Raw genomic sequence first — 23390 nt, forward strand, 5'->3', positions numbered from 1 at the left:
TTTATTATGTTTGACTACTTCAACTTATGATGATTATTTGAAAATGTTAAGGTCATGTGGAAAATAACTTTTCACATATTGCCCAAACTAAATGTAATATAAATTATAAGTTATTTACTTTTTGAAACTTAATTTTGTTGTAGTATACTTATTACTTAGTAATAGCTAACAACTTCATTTTTATTTAACAATAAAAACTTTTATTAATACAATTTAAGTCACCATTGTTTTTTCTTACAATTACCGTTAAATTGAGTATGTTTTATAAGCATCAAGTATTTAGTTTAACCATTTAACATTAATTATTATGTTCACTTTTAATTTTAAGGTAATAAAATAATATGATTTACAGTATCATCATAATTTCATTAAAGAGTTTGAAAAATGTCGAGGTAAAAAGTAATGAATTTATGTTCAGAATAGTGTTGAATAATGTTTTAATTATTTAAATACATATTTATGTGCATTTGCGAATTTTCGGGTGCAAAAAATATTTATTAATCCTCCCCAGAGTCTAAAGTTTTATCATACTTTTTAATTCAATTTTATAAGCTCATTATTATTCAATTTTTTTTAATCTTTGGTTTACTTAGAGTATAAAAAAATATACGCACTATAATTTTTATAGTAAGTAATCCCATCTAATAGTTTCCAAAATAATATATTATTTTGATTCTTATTATGCGGCCATATTAATATTGCAGTATAATTTATGTTCATATACTATTACTATATTAAGGACTACAGTATAATAGTTAATATTGTACAATATAATTTGTCATAGTTAATATTTTGATATTAGCTTATTTAAAATTTCAATTACATTTAAAAAAAAATAATTATGATAACAACGAACGCAATTATAATATATTGTTGGTTTAAAATTACTATCACTGATACATTTTATTTATGCATATTGTTTCGAACGTTGAACAGAACAAATTATAAAAGTAAACAGTAAATGGAGACTATGTTATTCTATACTACCTATCTATCTATGTAATATATTTTATATAATATACTCGTGGATCGGGACTTAATAAAATAGTTACCTACTTAATGCACTTATAATCCCAGCTCAGCTATATCACTATCTTGGTTTACGTGACGCAGTATTAATTTAAAGGACACTGTACCTACGTAAGGTATTCACATTAACTGATTGAAAACATAACCGTATTAACTTGGATACGTTTTTTTCAGGTGCTTCCATCGAAAAACTATGCGAAGCCGTGTTTGAAGATTCAATCAATGATCGAGCATCTGTGATAAGAGCTGCCCGATGCTTGCTGAGTTCAGTGACTAGAGTGTTATTATTAGCCGATGTAGTCGTCGTTAAACAATTAATTTCAGTCAAAGACAAGGTATGCATGTCAACGATACAATTTAAATGTACGAGATAATAGTTGAGTACATACTACATATGCCAATTGCGATTTATGTTTTAACATGATTTATATATAGTATATTACTTCTTTCGATCATAATACACGTTGACGACAAAGTAGATATACAATTGGTAAATGATAAAATATACTTCAAATACCGCCAGATCTTTTAAATTTAAAGAACTATTGATTTTTTTAAAATTAATTTAAATGTTTATAAATGTTTATAATAGAGTATCTAATCCTAGTTTTAAATAAAAATAGTCTTTTCATTTAATAATATTTCACTCCTAATATCCAGCACTTAAATGCTTCAAATTTTAACGCTAAAGAAGTTTCCAATCTATAAATTAATAATTAAGTGGGCAATTAAATTATTATGTGTTTATTAAATACTTATAATTAAAATAATTAAACATGATATAATGTGGGGAGAGTATATAAGTGAATGCGTCACTGAGCAAGGGGTTACATCCTGTATTTACCATTCCAATAACTCGATCATTATTATTAATTATGAAACTATCTATACAGTTCTTTATTGTTTTAAATGTTATATATTTTAATCTGAATTATGATGAAATTTCGTAATAATTAATTCAAATGTTTTCATAATTAATAGTTAACATAATATTATTCAACAATAGAGTATAAAATATTAATAAAGAAGAATACAGCTCTTTGATTAAAAGACGACTAGGTACGAACAAACAGAAACAAATTTTGATATTTGTAAATTTTTCTACATTTGCATCTGGCATCCTTAAATATTGTAAAGATGCTATATTAGGTATTATTATACTTAAATTATTTAAAACTTTGTTGAAGTAGTAGATTAAAAATAAAATATAATTTAGCGATATTTATTATTTAAAAAAAATGATAATACAAAACTATGATTGATTTAATTCCATTTTGATATTAAACTATTTTGTAATATTTATTATTATTATTATTAATTATTTAATAATTATTGGATTATGATTTTGTTATATGTTTATTTTTTATTAATTTAATCAAATTTACATAAGTAACTCAGTTATAATTTGACTAAGTATACTAAGTCGATTTTATTTGACATTGTAATCATTACGACCTTTAATTTTCGAAACCATAAACTATACAAACATTTAACTGTATTATAATGAAAAATACTATTATACGTGTGCATTTATAATAAAGGTACAAATATTACATCAGTCCTCCTTTTCAAAGACTTACCCATGTTAATCCGAATAATAGTCAATAGAGGAGTCATATAATGTTTAATGTGACAGTATATTATAATAATCGGCAGGGTAATTCTATAGAAGGTATACATTATATATTATACAGCTATATATTTTAATTATAGATTAATATAGACTATGTTTTATGAAACTATGTGATAATATACCTAGAGAATAACATAATTTGTCACTAATTATTACTCATTACCGAAGTTAATACCCACTTATGTATATGAGGTCAGTAAAACTAAGGATTTTACTACTATTTATAGGTATTATTGAATTTGATGCACAAGTGCCACCTATTTTCATGTCTTAATATTTTAAAATTGAACGACAATATTATTGTTATATATAAGCAGTAAGCAGTTACCTAATTAAATTATATAAGTGACTATTAACCAAATGTAATACTCCAGACTACTCAAAATCAATCATGATTTTTAGAACTATTTTGTATTCTTCAATTGAATAGACTATAATAATAATAATAATAACTATCATAATATTTTTACATAAATTATTGTTTGAGCTTACGTAAATAAAATCAGAAATATTTTGTACTAAACCATCTGGTTGAACCAATTATTTTATTTTTAAATATGTAAATATATATGCTAATAAAAAATAATAATGAAATAATGAAACGTACTTAAACCAAATAACGGTGATGATAAAAAAAAAGTGTATAAATTGTGATTTTGTGTGAAATATACAAATATATCATACTCGCCATCTTTTAAATCTGACGTATAATTATATTACTGTTTGTGTTTTTTTTCATTATTATTTACGTTAGTTTAATATAGTGGACAAAGGTCATTTTATTTTTGTAAAATTATGCATAGTATAAAAACAACAAAATATTTCTGACTATAAATATAGAATTATTATTGTCATTATAACTTGTAATAGTACATATAGTTATTATATATTATACATTATAATAACGTTCATCCATTCATATAAACTTAACGTGCTTATTGTTCAATAGCATACCTATTATCATTATTAATTTAGTTATGAATTTATGACATATATGTAGATTGATAAAGGAATTTTATTTAAGTAGAAGACTTATAACACACGATGTATCTATGTATTACACAGTACACAGCTTACAACAAAAATGCTTTAACTAGGATGTTTTTTTACGTTGTATAGGTGTCGCGAAGTCTAGGCCGGTTAGAAGGCGTCAACAACTTCACGGAGTTTGTCAAGGCATTCAGTCACTTTGGCACCGAAATGGTGGAGCTGGCTCACCTGACGGGTGAACGGCAAAACGACCTGAAAGACGAACGGCGGCGATCTCAGATTGCCGCGGCTCGGCAGGTACTAGAACGATCCACCATGCTGCTGTTGACTTCGTCCAAGGTGAGTACATTCAACTGTATATCCTATATGACAATACCTGTTGGTAGGGATAAGAATAGTATCAACAGTTTTGTCTAACTTGATCGTAAGAGGCGACTAACTGCAGGATAACTGCCGTTCCTTAAACGGGGGCTTGTGTCCAACACATATGGAGTGAAAATTCCCCGATAAACTCACCACTAGCCAGCGTGTGAAGCTGAAAGAGAGGTTCCCATCGGATTGGCCAACTGACGTCAACTTAAAACCTAGTCAATGCCACGGGAGAAGGGAGCCCTACCAAGCGGACCAGTTTGCTGGCTCGTGAAGTGTCCCTCAAGATTGAGGAGCCTATATTAGTTGCAATGTGGTGGTTGTGGGACCAGCGATAGTATAGTAACAAATCACCTCATATTGGTAGGAGGAAAGATTCCTAAGGTGCCAGCCGACCGGACTCAAAAAGGTACGGGTCTGACCCGGTACTGATAATTCATACAACGACCTGAGCTTGACTAATCAACTAGTCACCTATGCGGCTCATAACTAGATTTTATGAGCTAATAGTCTAATACACAGTCCGTGGTTGTAAGACTTAGGCCAGAAAACTCGGATGTACGTGTACTTATATGACAACGCTAAATCGTATATGAAAATACAACATACTTAGTTGATGCTTGTATAAAGATATTATACGTGATGCATCATCACCAGACCTAGATCTTATAATTTAAAAAACTGAAGATGATAACAAAACAGTAACACAAAAATTCTCTTTAGAACAATAACTGACGTGTAATTAGAACAATTTATTATATAACATTATATATCCTTAAAAAATAGATTATTTGGTTTCCGGTTATATTTTTATACCTAAACTAATACTAAGACGGCTTGTACAGAAATATTTTAACAGAAAAAAAATTCTTCAAGTGGTAATTTTTATCATATTCATTGGTTACTATATTTATAAATATTTATTTATATTTATAATTTATTTTAAAGATATTCATCGATAATTGTTAAAAGGATTGCTAAAATATTTTTTTTTAAATGCAGTGTAACTATAGGTCTATAGCAAAATATAATAAAATAGAGCCTTTGATTTAATATATAGATGAGTTTTATAAGTTATGAATTAAACAATTCCTTACACAATAAATATAAATCTTCAGTTTCCCCACCATGTATCCGGCCCGTAAATCTTGCTATGGATATGCGAGTGACTGTCTCTGAACGGTTTTTTATCGTTAGACATTCTTTTTCTGGTACTTAATTTTATAATCGGTATTTTTATCTTTGAACTGTTTTTAAGTAAAAATTCATACAACTCGTTTAATTATCCGTTTTTAATGCTTAATGCTTAATATTTATGTTTATAGAAACTATAATATATATTTAAAAAAAATAACCTAACGCGTTTTTCTAAACAAAATCACAGTTTGTAATACATAAATATAATTATAGAAGAACTGAAGAATATTTTCAAAACGATCACGAACGTATATTAAGTAAATCGAATAACCAATATAAAGTTCCAATTATAAACGTGTACTTTATCTATAGATTGATAATTACGTATCATATTAATATATTATGTATTACATTGTGTATAATACTTTGAACTAGTAGCATATTTTGGGTGTTTTTTTTTTGGGAGGGAGTTTCCAAAATATCCCTTAATGACCGCATGCAATTTGAATTTCTAGGTATTATTTCAGATAACATGTAAACTTAGCTTAAAAATTTACTTCAAAACAGGGTGTTGGACCTGATAAGATTAATTTTTTATTTGGGTATAAATATTTTGATAGACACTAGTAAAATATGTACTAATACATATGACTATTTATTTTCAACCTGGTTCCTATGTCAGTTACATTAGTTATAACTTGTGTTGTATGTGGAATAATTATTTTCTGCAGACGTTATTAACAAAACCCTAATTTAATTGCGCGTATGCATTACGTTTTAATATCAGTGGCGGGGGGTGACGCGGCGTGGTGATCGTTAACTTTCTATAGGAATATTTTTTATCAGAATTCTATGTCGATTAAATTTTTGTTAGAGTATAGTGCACGTTTCAAGTATTCGAAATGTTTTCATCGCCCTTTACCGTTTATCTATAATATAAAAGCCAAAAACTTCGACGCTTAGGTAAACACGTAATGAAAATGCAATTTGACCATGTAGCGACGATTATATATAACGTATAAAGTATAAACTACCATTCATTTTTCCTGATCCTTGTAACCCCCCCCCCCCCCCATACACTCAGTCACCTCGTCGTCGCTCAGTCACTTTATCTCGAAGGGCCAACCACCCTATATACCTATATATTATATATATAAAATAATACTTAGAGCTTATTATATTTATGTACAATACGACGGGTGAATCCTAATATTATCTTATATGAGTGTATACTATATATATATATATATTTATACAGAATGTGGACGTCACGCGAATACGATATTTTATAATAAATATTACACGAGTGTTTGTGTGTGTTACAGGCGTGTCTGAGGCACCCGGACAGCTCGGAGGCCAGCCAAAACCGGGACACGGTGTTTTGCCAGATGCGCAGGGCCATGGACCTGATCCATTACGTGGTCAAAGACGGCGTGAAGGAGGGTGGCGGCGAGTCCATGGCCCTGACACCGTACATATCGGAACAAGACGGTGGCGACACACTTGGCCACGCGCTCAACGTCCTGGACTCGTTTGTCGACATGACGAGGTATATTTAATGTGATTTGGTTATAAAAATAATATTATTAACATAAATAATAATAATACAACAGTGGGCGTTAACGTAACGCGGGTGGGCGGAGGGTGCCGAATCGCTTTATTTTTTTTTATTATAAACACTATGCAGGCGCGTCCCAAAATTTGTTGTTGTATGCTCACTACGCCATCGCGGGTAGTCGCTGTATACAGTACATTATATTATATTAATCTCAAGTACCTATACGGTTTCCTAAAATTTGTCGACGTTCGCGTGTGAAGACTTTATAGGTATAGGACTATTACTATTGAATTTAAATTTATTTTATATTTTGTCTAACCTAAAATATATTGACTTTAAGGTAAAAAAAATAAAAATTTCGTAACACAAAAAAAAAATTATTGCGTTTTAAGTTTTGATTACACGCACACCGTGTATCTATATAACTTTATATCTATATAATAAATTAAGCAAATTCCAGCACACAAACGATACAGTCGTACGACGTTTACACGAAAGCAGTCCGTAAACAAGTTTGTTTGTTCGCTAGCTTTTAGTTTAAACAAACCGTAGTATATTTAAATTTAAACGCGTACGAAATATACGAATTTACTGTAATAATAATACGCAACGTTGACAGTTTATTTTCATAATTCTGTCCAACGTTTCGGTCTGCACGAAAGTAATTAAATTCAAGAAAAATAATCAGAATATGAACGAAATAAAAATATATTTCGTGTAGTTTTAAAGTTAATGAAAAAGTTGAGTTTGAATTAAGATTTTTCACTCGATTAAAATCATATTTGGTTAGGACATTCATAGTTCAATACATTTTTATAAAAATACAAATCATTTGTCAAGTTATACTCATTACTCGTGAAGGTCGATGATTCTCGAAACCACACATTTTAGTTTTTACACTTTATCGCAAAACTATAAATTATATAAATTTTACATATCGTAAACCTTATACTTATATCTATTATCTGATCAAAAAATATAACTGTCAACGTTATACCAAGAATTTAACGCTTCTTGAGGTTTACTTTATTGAAAGTAAAATAATGTAGGTATAGTTATAATCGAGAATATTTTTTACCAGTATGTCAAATAATATTATATGTATACATGTTATTTATTTGTGTATTGCATGTGAAATGTATAGTTATAATATTATACGAGTAATACACAGTGTGTCATATTTTTAAAACATTCTAACATAGACTTGAGTGATTAAAAAAACTCTTGTGAATATTTTTTTTTGTTTTAATAAAATTAATGAGACTATTATGGAAGTTCATATATCTAGACATCATATAGGATTTCATCATGCATTTTTATACATTTCAATTCGTTTTAGTCAAGATGCTTGATTCAAATTTAAAATTTGTTTATATTATAAATGCAATGTTTTTGCGTGTCTGATCCATATTTGCATTTAGACTTGGGTAACTCGTAAGAAGTTTATTTATTTTATGGAAGAGAAATATTAACTTAATATAATTTATGCTTTAGATAATTATTATATGTATAATTTATGCGTTGTGTATATAAATATAAATTTATAACTTGTCAGTTAATATATTTTATTAATATTACACAGGCATTTTTATATTTTTAAACCAAAAAATTAATTTTCTTGAATTTTGTAAGCAAAATATTAATTTTTTTTATGTATATTGTATATTATACACCAGGGTCCATGGATATATGAAAATGTTATGTTAAAATTAAATTTGAATATTATGTCAGATAATTGTGAGACACCTTGTATATATAATTTACAAATAAACTTATTTTTTAATAAAATATTTCATCTTACAATCCTACTTAAGTTTTATAATAATTGTTTTATCTAATATTATATTTAAAATGAAAAATGTACGATTCATTTTTGTAGGTTTGTTATTCAAATTAATTACAATATAAATTATAAATGAAGGTGTAGACAGATGTATGTGTTTTATGAAAAATAACATGGTAAATTATTCATTAAAAATCTACATAGAAACCTTTAAAAATGTAGATGCATTCATGCATTACGTATAAATAAAAAAAATTACTATATTTATATGCATATTATTTGTATATAGTATAATACACGCATACACATTATATTTTTTGTATTCTTATAAAATAATATATTATGTAGATTTAATATGTATTTAGTTGTCCGGTAAAATTTATTTTGATCATAAAATGTACATGTAAAAACATGATATTTAGTTTGAAAAATGTTCTTGTAATTTTCAAACTTTAGTGCATATTACATACTACATACTATATATTATCATAAGAATAAATAATATTGTGGCTAGCTCATCAAGTATGAACACGTGTCGTGCTATTGTGAATTTAGACAATTTAGTTTCACTTTTTATTATTATTATTTGATCGTAATGCGTACATAAATATTTTTCTATACATATACATATGCATATATTTTTTAATTTAGTACTATGTTGACATAATATATCATTTGAATTAAAAGATTATTTAGATGAGACATCAAGATTTTCTTCTGCTTTTTCACAGCAGACTCTTAATTATGTATTATAGAGTATATAACATTCAGCGACGTTTGTTAAATGAAATAATCTTTGTATAACTAACGTAATTGTACTAAAACTACTAGTGAAGTTTCTGATCCTAATTTCAAGGTTGCTACTATAATCATTTAGTTTCGTCTGACATCAAGGATAATTTGATACGGCAGCCGTTCTCCACACGAGAGATAAGTCCACACCACCCAAAATCCAGCAACTACTCTCCGCGCCCGTATTTAGAACTATTCCGAAACTATATTATTTCTATTTATATATATTTGTCAGAAGCCCGTGTAGATAGGTATAGTACGCGTTCTTTTGGTGAAAAATCCATTATTATATGCTCGCCGAAAACAAATGCATATAATATGAGACCGAAATTAGGTAGGCAACTAATATTTCACCGGTCTAATGTGAAACAGCAATAAAAATTATAATAATCTTATAAAATATTGCATTAAAATTACCACGTGACGTTGGTTAATGCGTCATTTGGATAATGTTTATTCCCGTCAGTCCCGGACGCATAATATTATTATGACTTAATAATCACTCATTGTATAATGACAGTGCCGATTTACAGGATTCGCTACTAAATCGTTTATTTTTACTCTGTTTCAATGTCCGACTCATTTGTCTTTTGCGATCCATTTACTTTAGCTACATTTGTACGTATATATATATATATATATATTTTATTCATGTAATTCCGCCGCTCGCGTAGAATGTAAACTGTCAAACACTATATAGTTATTTCGAGGTGTCGTGTACCTACATATATTATTATGTTGTGTAGCTGTGGGGCTCATTAAAAAACGATTTGTCCGGACGATCTACCCGCCGCCGCGATTACCGTCGTCGCGGGGTTGTTAACAATCGCGTGCATTTATATATCACATATTCATATATTTTATGTATATACTTAGCATACTTGTATTTTATTAATATATATTATAATTTACAAATGTGCGTGTGTGTGTGTGTGTCCGCAGGCTGACACTCGTGCTGAGCGAGAAGGAAACGCTATTGCGCACCATGGACGTGATCATGGAACGCACGCAAGACTTCACGGACAGCGCGTACACCAGGCACGAGCATCGGGAAAATATATTGACCTTGTGCGATCGCGTCAAGACGCATCTCGATCAGTTGATCAGAGCCGGAGCCAGACTGGTAAGTTATGCGTTCAAAACATATTATTATCCTGTTTAGACACCTTCGGTGGACGAACGGTTCGTGGAAATAAAATTTAAATTTCAATGCTCGCATTATATAAAGTTTCTGATACCCGGTACTATCAATATTTAATGTCAATGATAACGATATGACGCAAATACACAGCCCTCACAATTTCCAGAACTGTCTATGCCATTATATTAATATACGTCATACTATTATTATAACTCGTTAATGTATAAATGGCAAGCGAGGCACAGTATAATATAGTTGCCGTTGACATTTAATCAAATTATTCTAGTAGTTGTACATTATTATTACTATTATAACAAATTTTACGAAACGTGATTTTCCTTGTTGAGTTGTTTGTTACACGTATAGTGCAACTAAAAAGTTTTGTTTAAATAGGTTTGATTTTTCTTATTTTAAAAACACAAAAGTAGTTTAAAGAGTATGAAAAATATAAAATTGAAGATAATATTTTGTCTCAGATAGACAATGTAAAACACGCTAACGAACACTTTTAAAATCACTTTGAACGTCACGTCAACATGAAATATATATAGTATACATTCCATGTAAATGTAAAGAACTTTACACGTGATCTGAACTTAAATACACGCAGAAAACACCGCATATAAACTAGAACGACGAAGAAACTCTGTAATATACTAAATAAATTAACTCGTGAATATTTAAGTTGTTATTTAATATTTACAAGTTACATAATATACATTGTAGTAATAATAACACACAAGTACACAACAATAATATTATATTATATTGATGTTAACAATTTTATTTGAATTACAAAATTGTTTAAAATAAAATATTTATAACTAATAGTGAAAAGTTACATACAATAATTTAAAAACTTAAGTTTGAAGCTTTAATATTAATAAAATTGATTTTAATTTTAAGCTTTTGTAAAATTTACTATTTATTATACAATAACAAAAATATACATGTATATTTTACTTACAAATTTATTCACACATACATAAACATATACCTACCTACAATCTACATTCTACATGGTTACATAAATGATAAATGTGCATAATGTATAATATTGTATATATTTATAAAATTATATAAACTAATATTAATGTATTATATGTATATTAACACTGAATCTGAAATATAAGCCATCAGGTGTTATCAACTTACTAATGTAAAAACAATAAGAAACAATAAATTAAATACATTTATAAAGAAATTTCCATTTTTAAAAATATTAAAAACGTTGAAATTAACTGCTAAATTGTGCAACTTAAAGTTATTACTAATAAACTCATACTTTTTATCTAATAAATAGTATAACTATAGTATATATAAGAATTTTTGAATCACCAGGTATAATTGAGTAATGTTAATTTTTATTATTAGGTATTATATTGGATCATTTTTTGTAAATGTAACTAATTTAACTTATATTTGATTCCAGGATTGAACAATTTTCTTAAATCCTTTTAAGTAGGTATAATAAATATCTCTGATAGAAAGTGGTTCTTAAAACCAACTTCTACTTGTATAATAAAATAATATCTGTTATTTATTCATGTAGTTTAAAGCATTTCAAAAGTTATTTTAAAGATAAAGTTTACTGACTTTTTAAAAGGATACATTGGTTGTTCATAAAGTTTTGGATCCGATAGTATAAACGTTGTGAATAAAATACATCATACAATAGAAAAAATACTTTATTACTTCATTACATCATAATAAAAAACCTCTAAAATAAGTCATAAAAGTCTTTTTTTAAACTAGAGTTAAGTTTTTTTTAAGTTTTGAAAGTTTAGTATGGATTTTCATTTATTATAAGCTGTGAATGCTTAATTATACTAGATATATTTAACTATTTACGTTAATATTGAATTTTTATATTTTGATCAACGAAGATTTATTATATAGGTAATTAATTATAGCATAACACCGGAAATACTAAGACAGGGGTTTTAAGATTGGTTTAGTTCGTCTGACACCGGTCAATTAAGTGTACGGTATATCATCCCTATGTAGGTTAAACATCCCTCTTACTACACAAACAACCATCCATCCACTCAGGCACACATCAATAATGAATGAACACAACTTTACTGTACACATTATATGCATTATAATTTAACTACTCTGTCATTGCCAACTTCTAGATGCATTGTATGGATTTAAACAATTCAAATTAAAACAGTTTTAATTATGATCGTTATTTTTAATTTAATATTTTACCATAAGTATTATGTTAATAATTAAAGTACTATTTTTACACTATTTTTATGGTTTAATAATCACCTATGTAATAAAGGAGCTATATTATATATATATATGTTATTATACCTATAGGTACTTACCGGATAGAATTTTATTACTACATTATTTTTTCGATCTATTCATGAAAAATGAAAAATAATTTGGTAGTGTATTCATTACGTTACATTTTCTGTCTCAAATGTGGTTTTGACTTGAAATGTGTGTTTTTATCGTATTCATTGAATAATATTTTAATATTATTTTGAATTTTGATACGAATTTGCGTTTATAAGTAATTATTATATTCTTAATATTTTTTTAGGCGTTTCATTCAAGTTTTTCAGGAAATTTACAAGTTTTTTTTCCAAAATTGTTAACGGAATAAAAAAAACCTATTTTCATAATTCGTATAACTATCCGTAAAGAATTCTCACAAATAATACCGGTAAAAAGAATCTCAAATAAGAATATGAATCTTAAAAACGTGCATTAAAAATATATAATAGTTGATTAATCAATAAGACTATAAAAATTAAAGAAATAATAATAATAAAAAAAACATTAATTTAACTCAAAATAACAAAAAAAGTGTCGTAACAAAAAACAAAAAAAATAGACGTGTATAAAAATAATATTTTAAGTATTTCTATATGAATATAATTAAATTTAAAATACTAAGAACTCAGTCACGTCTTAAATACAAAAATTAAAATTCAGATACCCAAACACAAAAGAAAAAAATAACTATTAAAATGTCTTAAGTGTCTCGTTTGGTTTTGACAGTTTATGTTTTATTCTTATGATCTTGTTACGTTTAATTTGTAGTCAGCCCATAAACCAATATAAACGATGTATCGGGTGACCAGCTGTTATAAATATGCACGTAGTGTTTTTATTAACACAATATAATATTAATAATGACACAAAATGTATTTAAAAAAATATCGAAATATTATAGAATTATAGTGTTATCGTTCGCCATTAGGCTTACTTTTACTGCTAAACCGCTAAAAGTCTAGCCAAATTTTAATCGTTTTTGAATTCGCATGTTTGTCGCCAAACTTACTCGATGATGTGGTGGATGTGGTAGTAAATATGGTAACCGCGGTTAAAACACCGACGAGGGGCTGCAAAAAAAAAAAAATGAAAGAGTCTAGTGTTGTTTGAGTGCGACAAGCTAAAATGTTTATTCAATGCGGTATGGGCAACAAGTATATAATGATGTATATATGTATTAAAATAATAGGTGTGCGTGCGTCAATTGGCGCACCACTGTGTTATCGACTTTTGTTTGAGTCAAGAGAATGTAAAACGATAATAACAATGACGATAAAATGCACAACGATGATAATAATAATAAAACAGTAGTAATAAATCATTTTTGGCTGTTAAACGTTTTAAATGATTAAAAACAGTATTTCGATTCATTAATCAAAACAAAACAACAGAAAAATATGTTAGGATGTTAGGATAGTAATAAATCGATATAATATTATTATATTTATTATGTAGCGCGTGTACGTCAGTGCACAGAACTCGGTCAAATAATACTGAAAAAAAAAAATACCGTAACGATTGAACCGGATAAGACACTGACTGTAAATACAATATGCATGTACTACTATATATATAAATAATAGCTGTATTCACACATACCTACATGATGCACGTACATGAAAAATATATTACAGCTGTTTTTTTTATAATATTATTTTTGCCTCTGTTGAAAATACTTTTACATGCACAAAGTCGATATTGGTATAAAATACTTTGTACAAATATGTAATATACCTACTTAATAATATTAAACTGAATGAATAATTTTATTTTCCCCGTATATTCGTTTTTATGTTATTTTACAATCACATTAGATTCATAATTTTCGATGTAATGAAATAAGTTAATAACAGTGATGATAGTTTTCAAGTTTATTGGTAATTCATCTTAATGGCGCAACAATAAACTATAGTGTTGAATAAATTAAGAAATTAAAGTTCTGAATGACAGAAGTACAGAGCTCCGATAAATATCATTTTTTAAATTCGATTATCATACGTGATTAGTCGTTGCTTTGTTTAAAAATTTAATAAAACACATAAATATGTTACGAATTCTAGTAGGCTCAACGACACAACTAATTTGTTGATTTTAATTTAACTATTTAAGTCCAAACTAACTCAAAGTTTTTGGACTCTTTCAGTCTTTGTTTAAAAAAACCTCTATCTGAAATATAAATCTGTAAACATTGTTGCTTGTATCAGATCTCTTTTAAATTTAAATAAACATAAAAATGTATAATAAGAATACAATTTAAGTTAGATAATTGGTAACAAAACATTTAAATATATTCTTTTTTTACAAATTTAATAATTGTTCATTATAATTACCTATTGTATTAACAAAGCTGTTTAAACTATAGTAAAATTTGATTTATACTATTAAAGTTATATTATATAGTTACAGTAATGGTTAAAATTTCACGTTGTCAAAATGAAGAATAAAGTTCAGTGTATGAAAAACTTTCTTGTTTTTTTCTGTTCGTTACATGAAAAGAAAAACATGTTTTCAAAAATGTATAATTCTGTATTAAATATACTGTCAAAAATATGATAGATGGTGGTCTGAAGTTTTGTTTTTATTGAACAATATTATACCCTGGTTATGATGCATAGGTGTGATATACTGATATTGATTATATTATAAATGGTAGGTTGGTACATGATAATTTCTAGTAATATATAATGTTTTTATAAAATCTGTTTTAATTTGCATTTTAAGCTTCATAAAATAATGGATTAGAATTATAGTTCTTACACTATATTTTTATTATTGTTGTTATTTTAGATTTACTTAGAAAATATTTTAAAGTATTAAAATTATTTACGTAAAATTTGAACAAATATCTGTCGTGTCATAATGTCATACCATAACTGTATATTCACCGAAATTAACTTTTATGTTTGATAACAATTTATGGATAAAAAAAAGTAAATAAACTGTATTATAACTATAAACTAATTTAGTGAATAATTTAAATTTTTAAAAATCCTCTTAAGTGCACTAAAAATATGACCATTATAATAAAAAAAATTTATTACTACGTTTTATAATCTCGAACATCGGTGCTTGTATATTATTTCATTTTTACGCTTTCTGAGTTGTATACTTATAATAATATAATATAATATTATGTTCAGTGTATTGTGTAATTCCAAAAATATTTAAACTAATTATATTTCATACACACCGGTTAAATTTACCAACGAAACCCTTGTAATAAATCGTTGACTTTGTTTTTTATGCGTAATTGGATGAACGTTTGTACCATGAATAATATAAATAATTGGATCGAATCCATATAAATTTAAAATCTATGATGTCCTAATTCTAATTTAATTTTAAAGTTTATATTATATTGGATACATTACAACCACGATGCTGCAACTCGGGGGGGGTTAAGATATCACTATTTAAAACAATGTTATGAATATTTTTTAGGAACAGTGTGACGAATACTCACCTACGAAATCGCTGGAAGTCGCCGTAAACCAGTGCCTCGACGCCACCAAAGAACTCAGACTGCAGCTGATAGCGACGTGTAAAGAACAATCCCATGACTTACCTTTAATAATTAGGACCGGGTATGATCTCGTAACGTGCATACAGACCACGTCTTCCGACGGAGATGTTGATAGTCTCAACAAGTACGGCGATCAATTCGTAGAAGTCGTAGACCAAATCGGAGAAGTATGTCGAAATATATAATAATAATAATAATAGTAGTAGTAGTAGTAGTAGTAGTAGTAGTAGTAGTAGTAGTAGTAGTAGTAGTAGTAGTAGTAGTAGTAGTAGTAGTAGTAGTAGTAGTAGTAGTAGTAGTAGTAGTAGTAGTAGTAGTAGTAGTAGTAAATAGTAATAATAAGAGCAGTAAAATCGTAACGAAAATATTGTGTCTTGATTTCAGATTTGTAAAGTACTCAGGCACATTGCGACTGCAGAATCTCTTCAGGTTTCTGCAAAACATGCCGAAGTTAATTTACGAGTGTACGCACCACAAATTGTTACTGCTGCTCAAGCATTAGCTCACTATCCTTGTTCAAAAATCATAAAAGAAAATTTAGAAGGTCGGTCATCGTCATTAATAATTCATAGTTACATTTTATGCCTTTATCATTTTTTTTTTCAAAAATATAAACGTATATGCAATTTGTTTTTAGTATTTGCGGACATGTGGCAAGCTTTAACTCAAGATGTGTCTACGGTGTGTAAAGAAATTATGGAAAAACAAATACCGGAAAAACAAACATACATGTCACTCCCCAGGCCAGGCGTAAGTTAACACAAGACTTAATTAGGTTTTCATGTTTATTTTAAAGACTGTTGACTTTGATGACAATATTGAATTCGTTACAGAAACATGGGACGACGACGAAACCGCTGAAGTCGGTGAGACTAGATTTATCGGTAAGACATCGAATTATGACCGTATAGAACTAATAATTGTGGTCGAGGAGATTTTTGTTTTAACCATGATTTTTCTATCCGACCCGTCTCTCTCACAGGAACAAGATCAAATCGCTAAGGCTGGTCTGGAAATGAAATTGGCGTCGAGTGAAGTAGACGCGGAAGCGGACCGGTGGGGTGCCGGCGAAGATGACGACGCAGCCAACGAAGAAGGCGCCAGCGTGGATGAACGGGGAAATGCGACGAAAGCACACGAAGACAACGACATTGTGCGCAGGGCGAAAAACATGTCGGGTATGGCGTTGAGTATGTACGAGTTCACCAAGGGTGACGGCGGTTCGTCGCTGAGGACCACTCAAGATCTGTTCACGCAGGCGGAATACTTGGCTGAGGAAGCTAATAGGCTGTACAAATTGGTCAGACAATTTTCGTATCAGGTGAATAATGTTCTGCTTTCCGTAATTATATACTCTTTCTTCACGGTAAAACAAAGCTTTTTTTAAAAAATTGATATTTAATTGTAAAGAATTTAAATGTAAATGTTTTTCAAATATTTTTTGGCCACAATTTAATCATATTTTTTTTATTATGTTAAAAAAATGTAAATACCAAATAAAATATAATATACGGTAGGAATTATAAAGGGTTTAACTGTTTAAGGCAACTATGGTAAATGCTGTCAAAATTTGAGATTCATAATAATTATGATTTCGTAGAATACTTATATAGAAATGAAAATAAATGCAATAACGTTTCATTGGTCGAAAAAATAAATAGAAAGGACCACAAAATATTTAAAATTATTTCCAAAAACTAATATTATCCATTGCTAGATGTCCATTGTTTTTAAAAGCGTAGTACCTACCTACGTGCCACAATGGACTAAAAGTTGTCCGTTGTGTGTTATAAGTAAATAAATTAATAATTTAATCGTCAACCTAATTCTACATATTATATACTTTAATTATTTATTGCTGTAACTAATTTTAAAGTGAAACTTCTAAATTATTATATTAGGTACTTATTATGCATTACTTGAATATTCTGATCATTAAACTTGTTACTATTGTTTTGAATTTTTGGTAATATAAATTCAGTGTTCTAATGTGATATGTTTTAACAGCGTGCTTTTGTAAAAGTAGACTAGTTAACGTTTTATTCGTTTTACAATAGCAATATTTGTACATCGCATAATTTAAATTTATCATTTTCATATAAAATATGATTTTTTGTTCTATAAATTCAATTTAACCAAACAGCTTATAGCAAACTTTAACAGGTTAATGTTGTGATAAAGTATTTTCTAATTTTAAATCTGATCATTTGTGTTTTAGGTTCCTATGGGTGCAAACAAAAAAGAACTTTTAGAACAGTTGGATCAAGTTCCAACATACGTACAACAGTTGCAATTCACCGTAAAAATGCCTACAGTTGGTAAATCTGCTACGTTTTCAAAGGTTGACAGTGTGATTAACGAAACCAAAACATTAATGAATGTTATATCAAAAGTAGTCACGACCTGTTTCGTATGTGCTACTAAAGTAAGTTTTATTTTCATAATATTGTGTACCGTAAACCGCGAGAAAATGTTTATAAACTGATTGTGATAACCGATCACTGATCGATTTTATTTTATGCATATAAATAATAGTTTTTCTTTCGTCCTTGCATATCGTATGCTCATACTTTAGTTTATAATTATTTTTCTCACCAAAAAGTCAGTAATCTCAAATATCTCGCATATTATTTTTCCGTTCGATATGCATTTGTCCTTTTGTACCTAGTACATAATTATTTAAACCCATCATCCAAGTTCATATTTTAATATTAAATTATTATTTTTTAGTACAACTTGGACTTCCAAGGTCTGTCGACCAGAAGCGGGGGCTTCGGCGACCGTGGTGAAGACGGTAGTGGTGCTGGTTCCGGAGGAGAAGGTGGCAAACTGAGTGGAGGATCAGGCTCGGATGGATCCATGTGACAGTTTGGGATGGGGCGGAGGAGCAAAGGGGATGGCCGCCGCACCCGCGTGTCGTTCCTGCTCTTCTGAGCCCGTGCAGCTACACTCGTAGCCAGCACGAAACCCACTAACTATTTACATGGCTTCCAAATCCCTGCATACAACCAATACTACTGGAAATTCACTTCCGGTATTTGGATTACTAAAGTTACCGGATAAGTTTCGCTCAACAAATAAAAGTAGCATAAAATATATTTACATTGTATTTGTCTATAATAATGTTTATTCGCCATCGCCGCATCAGGAGAGAATGGCTATTACAATATTATATCCGTGATACGATCGATTTAACTCAATCGCGCCCTAGACGAATAGTTTCTGTTAACGTTCGATTCGCATCGATTTACCGTGTTATTTGTATTATTAATTTTTAATATGTTTTATCAACGGCGATTCACCAAAGTTTAACAATCATTCGATTACAGTTTTTCCGAGTTCGGGTGTGTTTTAATAATGTATCGTGGTATGAGGCGTATCTATTATAATCGTATGAAATAAAACGATTCTATTACGCACGCTAATGGACGGTAACTACGTACAATTCTAAAGTTTAGTAAATACTAAATAAAAACGACGTGTTAATATGATTTGACTGACAATATAAGATTGTAGGTTCAATGTTTCGGGCAAAGAGCAATATATACACATACATTTATATTATATAAATAATTTTCAACAAATCTCTTGATTTTTTGAATCATAATAAAACGATGTCACTAAAAATGTTATTTAACTTAAACACAATCTTAAGCTTATAGACAATCAGGCAATATAATTTATTAGGACACAGCTAAGAAAGATCTACAATATGAAATCAATATTTTAACTACAAAGTATAATATAATATATTTATATATATATATATTTATGTGTGTAATATATGAGTAATAAAACGGTGTTCATTAGGATATCTTTTACGATGGACTTAACCTGACTGCTCATATTGAGTACCTATTATTTGGTTTGTTTTGATATTTACTTGTACATAAAAACCCTATTGACTGTACAATTTTAACCTGAATTTTGATATCATTCGGCTTTAAGTCATAATAAATTCATCGCAATATAGATGTGTTCTTAATAATTAGCGGTTATTAATTAATAATTATAATATTACCACACATACTATACGATTTCATTTGCATTGGACATCTAATTCCAAACTATCAAAATCCATTCAATAACGATTCAAATAATGTTTAACTATTTTCTACAATGTGAAAATTACGAAAATTATTAATATTTTTTTCTGAGATGTCAAGACTGTGTCTTCCACTCAAAAAAAAAAAAAATGTTTTCCATGTCAAAAAAAAACTTCAAAGTAGAATATTAAGCTATGTGTCTTCCCCAAATTGTGTTCCATTGCCCTATAACTTCCCGTGTGTTTTAACTTATTAGATATAACGATCTCTGAAAAAAATTAGTTGTTGATCAATATTTTATTATGAATTGATTATTTTAATACAATTTCGAATAATTATGGCGTTCTATTTAAATGCCAAATTTTAAAAATTCGTAAATCTTTTTTGGCTTTAACGTTTTTTAACGATCTTTAAAAGTGATTTTGTAAATACATACATTATTAGACTGTGCCAAATTTTTAACATCGTTTGATCAATTTTAAATAATTTGTATACCGTGTTATTTTTATGTAAATTTATCAAAATACAATTTGTTGTTAAGTGTGAAAAATTTCAATTTCTTCATCGTTATCGTATTACTATAATAAGATCGTTCATATTAATAGACACTACGCATAACAATAGATAAAGAAAAAAAATCGTTTGCTTTGAACTGATGTCCAATTAACCGTGTACATAAAACTGTTGAACGAATTACATACTGAGCCATATTTATTTCTTGAAGTATAAACTTTGATTTAAATGCGTTCATTTTTTTTTAAAATAAATATGCATAATATAATGCAATCGACAATTATTCATCATTTTTTTTTAAGATCAATAATAATATTTTTTTTTGTAATCAATTGTTTCGTGAGATAATTAAATAATTATTTATTTATTATAATACACGTCATTAGGGGCTTTTATTTATACGTTTGTTTGATTTTATAATATTAAAACTGAATTGATAATTTTTTTTTATTAAATCTAAAATATGTTATACAAAGTAATAATATTTATAAAAATTAAAATTAAAATTTAGATCAGTATACAAATGGATTTATATATTATTTTTGTTTTTGTGAAGAATCTTGAATCCGATATAAATAAATTGATGCAATTTGAAATAATGCAAGTGTTTGCTTATAATAACCCTTATGCGTGAATTTAAAATTATTCCCCTTTTTGTACAGTTTATAGATAAATGGAATACTTAACACATTTAAAAAATATAATCTTTTTTAGTCAAGCCATTGCATAAATAATTTTCAAACATTTTAGGTTACTCATAAGTCAACTTTTTCATAATTTACTATAGTTTTCTCTAATTATCTAACAAATTGTAAATTAATTAAATATAGGTTAACTGATTCTGATCAATATTTTACATCTTAACTCCTGATAAAATGATTTTTAATTATTTTATGATCGCTAAAAGAATTAACCAACGTCATTAAACAAATTATATATGATTTAGCCATGTATAAACAAAACAATTTAATAATTACCTATTTAATATTGTTATGGTTATTGATTCTCTTTAAAAACGTGTAATTTAATTTATTATCCATGTTTTAAAAGAGTATTCTACATTATTATTGTTTACAGATAAAAATAATAATCTCTTAAATTGAAGAGAGAAATTCATCTAACATTTTTTGATGTTGTTTTGTTTAATGTATGATCAATAATAACTATACTATATATTATTTAATTTACTAATAAAAACTGTATGATGGTTATTCTCTTTAAGAGCGATAATGAGTTTTTACAGCTACCAATTGAAACGGATAATAGATTCACTTTGTCTTATTTGACGCCTCCCTTAATATTATTATACGTCAAATATCAACGCATTAGTAAAAAATACACTCGTTAAATTGTTGAAAGCATAGTTTTATTTTTTTATATTCATTAAAAGCGCATTTTAACTTAAGCTAGTTTATATTATACAGATTTTTAAATATATTGTACAAAATTATATAGTAATGGTTTTTTTTCTTTAATTACATTAAATGCTGTATAATATGTTGTTAAATATTATTATTTTAGATTGCATTTTTAGTATTTAAGAGTTATAAATATATATATATTTTTTTTTTATCATTTAGGTACTTAAATTATAATTTTTAGACAAAAGCTTGTCAACAGGTAACAATAATTTTTGTTTTAAATCAATGATTTGAAATCTGATTCAGATACGTTTTGGACATAATGGTTACATTTACTCATGACGAAAATAATAGTTCGACATAGTCACGTAGTGTGCTTAAGCATATTTCGGTAAGAGACAATCTTTTGATGTATTTTTTTTTATTTAATTAACCCTTAGTCGTTAGTTGGATTCCAACCAACGATTTAATTGTTTTTTAAGTTGAAATTTGAACTTGTTTTTATAGCTAAAAATATAATTATTTTTTTACCGTGTTGAATGTCGAACGACGCTGAAAGCCCTTTATTATACAAAATACGAACGATTACATCAATCTGTACATCTAAAATTAGTGTGTAATTTGTTGAATTTTAATTAAGATTATTTAAATATTTATAACACACACACATACACATATAAACACACACACACATCCATATAATATGTTTTATATTATATAAATACATAAATACACGTATTTATTACATTATATAAATAATATTGAGTGTGTATTGTATTTTAAATTGAACATAAATTGTATTAATTTGTGGTACCGTTGTAAAGCGTCGGTGATTTTGTTTTTATTTATTAATTATTATAAATAGAACGCGTTTTTGTCCGAATAATGTTTTTGACTTTGTATTTCGTCATTTTTTTCGAATTGTTTTTTTATATGCATGTAAAAAAATATATTTGTAAATGTTTTATTGTACATCTTCGTTACAAAACACTTGAATAATAAATACAATTAAAAAATAATTGTCGTTTATTTAAATCTTTTCAAAACAATAGCAAAAAGTTACTTTTATTTGTTAGTTTCAGATTTTGTATAGTTTATTTAATTTTAACTGAAAACAATTTTATTAATACAACAATTATAACATAAAATAATATAAAGAATAATAAAGTAGTAGCTTATTGAATACTTGAGTTATGTAATAAAAATAATACAATCAATTTTTA

The 23390-nt window shown here is 27.6% G+C and overlaps 1 protein-coding gene across 2 annotated transcripts in view; it reads left to right on the forward strand.

Moving 5' to 3' along the window:
• Positions 1-23186, forward strand: part of LOC132919929 (alpha-catulin) — a 47015-nt gene extending 23829 nt beyond the window's left edge. For both annotated transcript variants that reach the window (XM_060981875.1, XM_060981876.1), the window contains exons 3-13: positions 1204-1364; positions 3782-3991; positions 6484-6707; positions 10234-10414; positions 16166-16414; positions 16632-16791; positions 16885-16997; positions 17081-17131; positions 17230-17568; positions 18466-18672; positions 18978-23186. In XM_060981875.1, the coding sequence (XP_060837858.1) occupies positions 1204-1364; positions 3782-3991; positions 6484-6707; positions 10234-10414; positions 16166-16414; positions 16632-16791; positions 16885-16997; positions 17081-17131; positions 17230-17568; positions 18466-18672; positions 18978-19112 (2030 nt within the window). In that variant the 3' untranslated portion in view covers positions 19113-23186. The remainder of the gene's footprint in view (positions 1-1203; positions 1365-3781; positions 3992-6483; positions 6708-10233; positions 10415-16165; positions 16415-16631; positions 16792-16884; positions 16998-17080; positions 17132-17229; positions 17569-18465; positions 18673-18977) is intronic.
• Positions 23187-23390: the final 204 nt, after the last annotated feature.

This window comes from Rhopalosiphum padi, chromosome 2 (genome assembly GCF_020882245.1).
Source record: "Rhopalosiphum padi isolate XX-2018 chromosome 2, ASM2088224v1, whole genome shotgun sequence".
NCBI classification, from domain to species: Eukaryota; Metazoa; Arthropoda; class Insecta; order Hemiptera; family Aphididae; genus Rhopalosiphum; species Rhopalosiphum padi.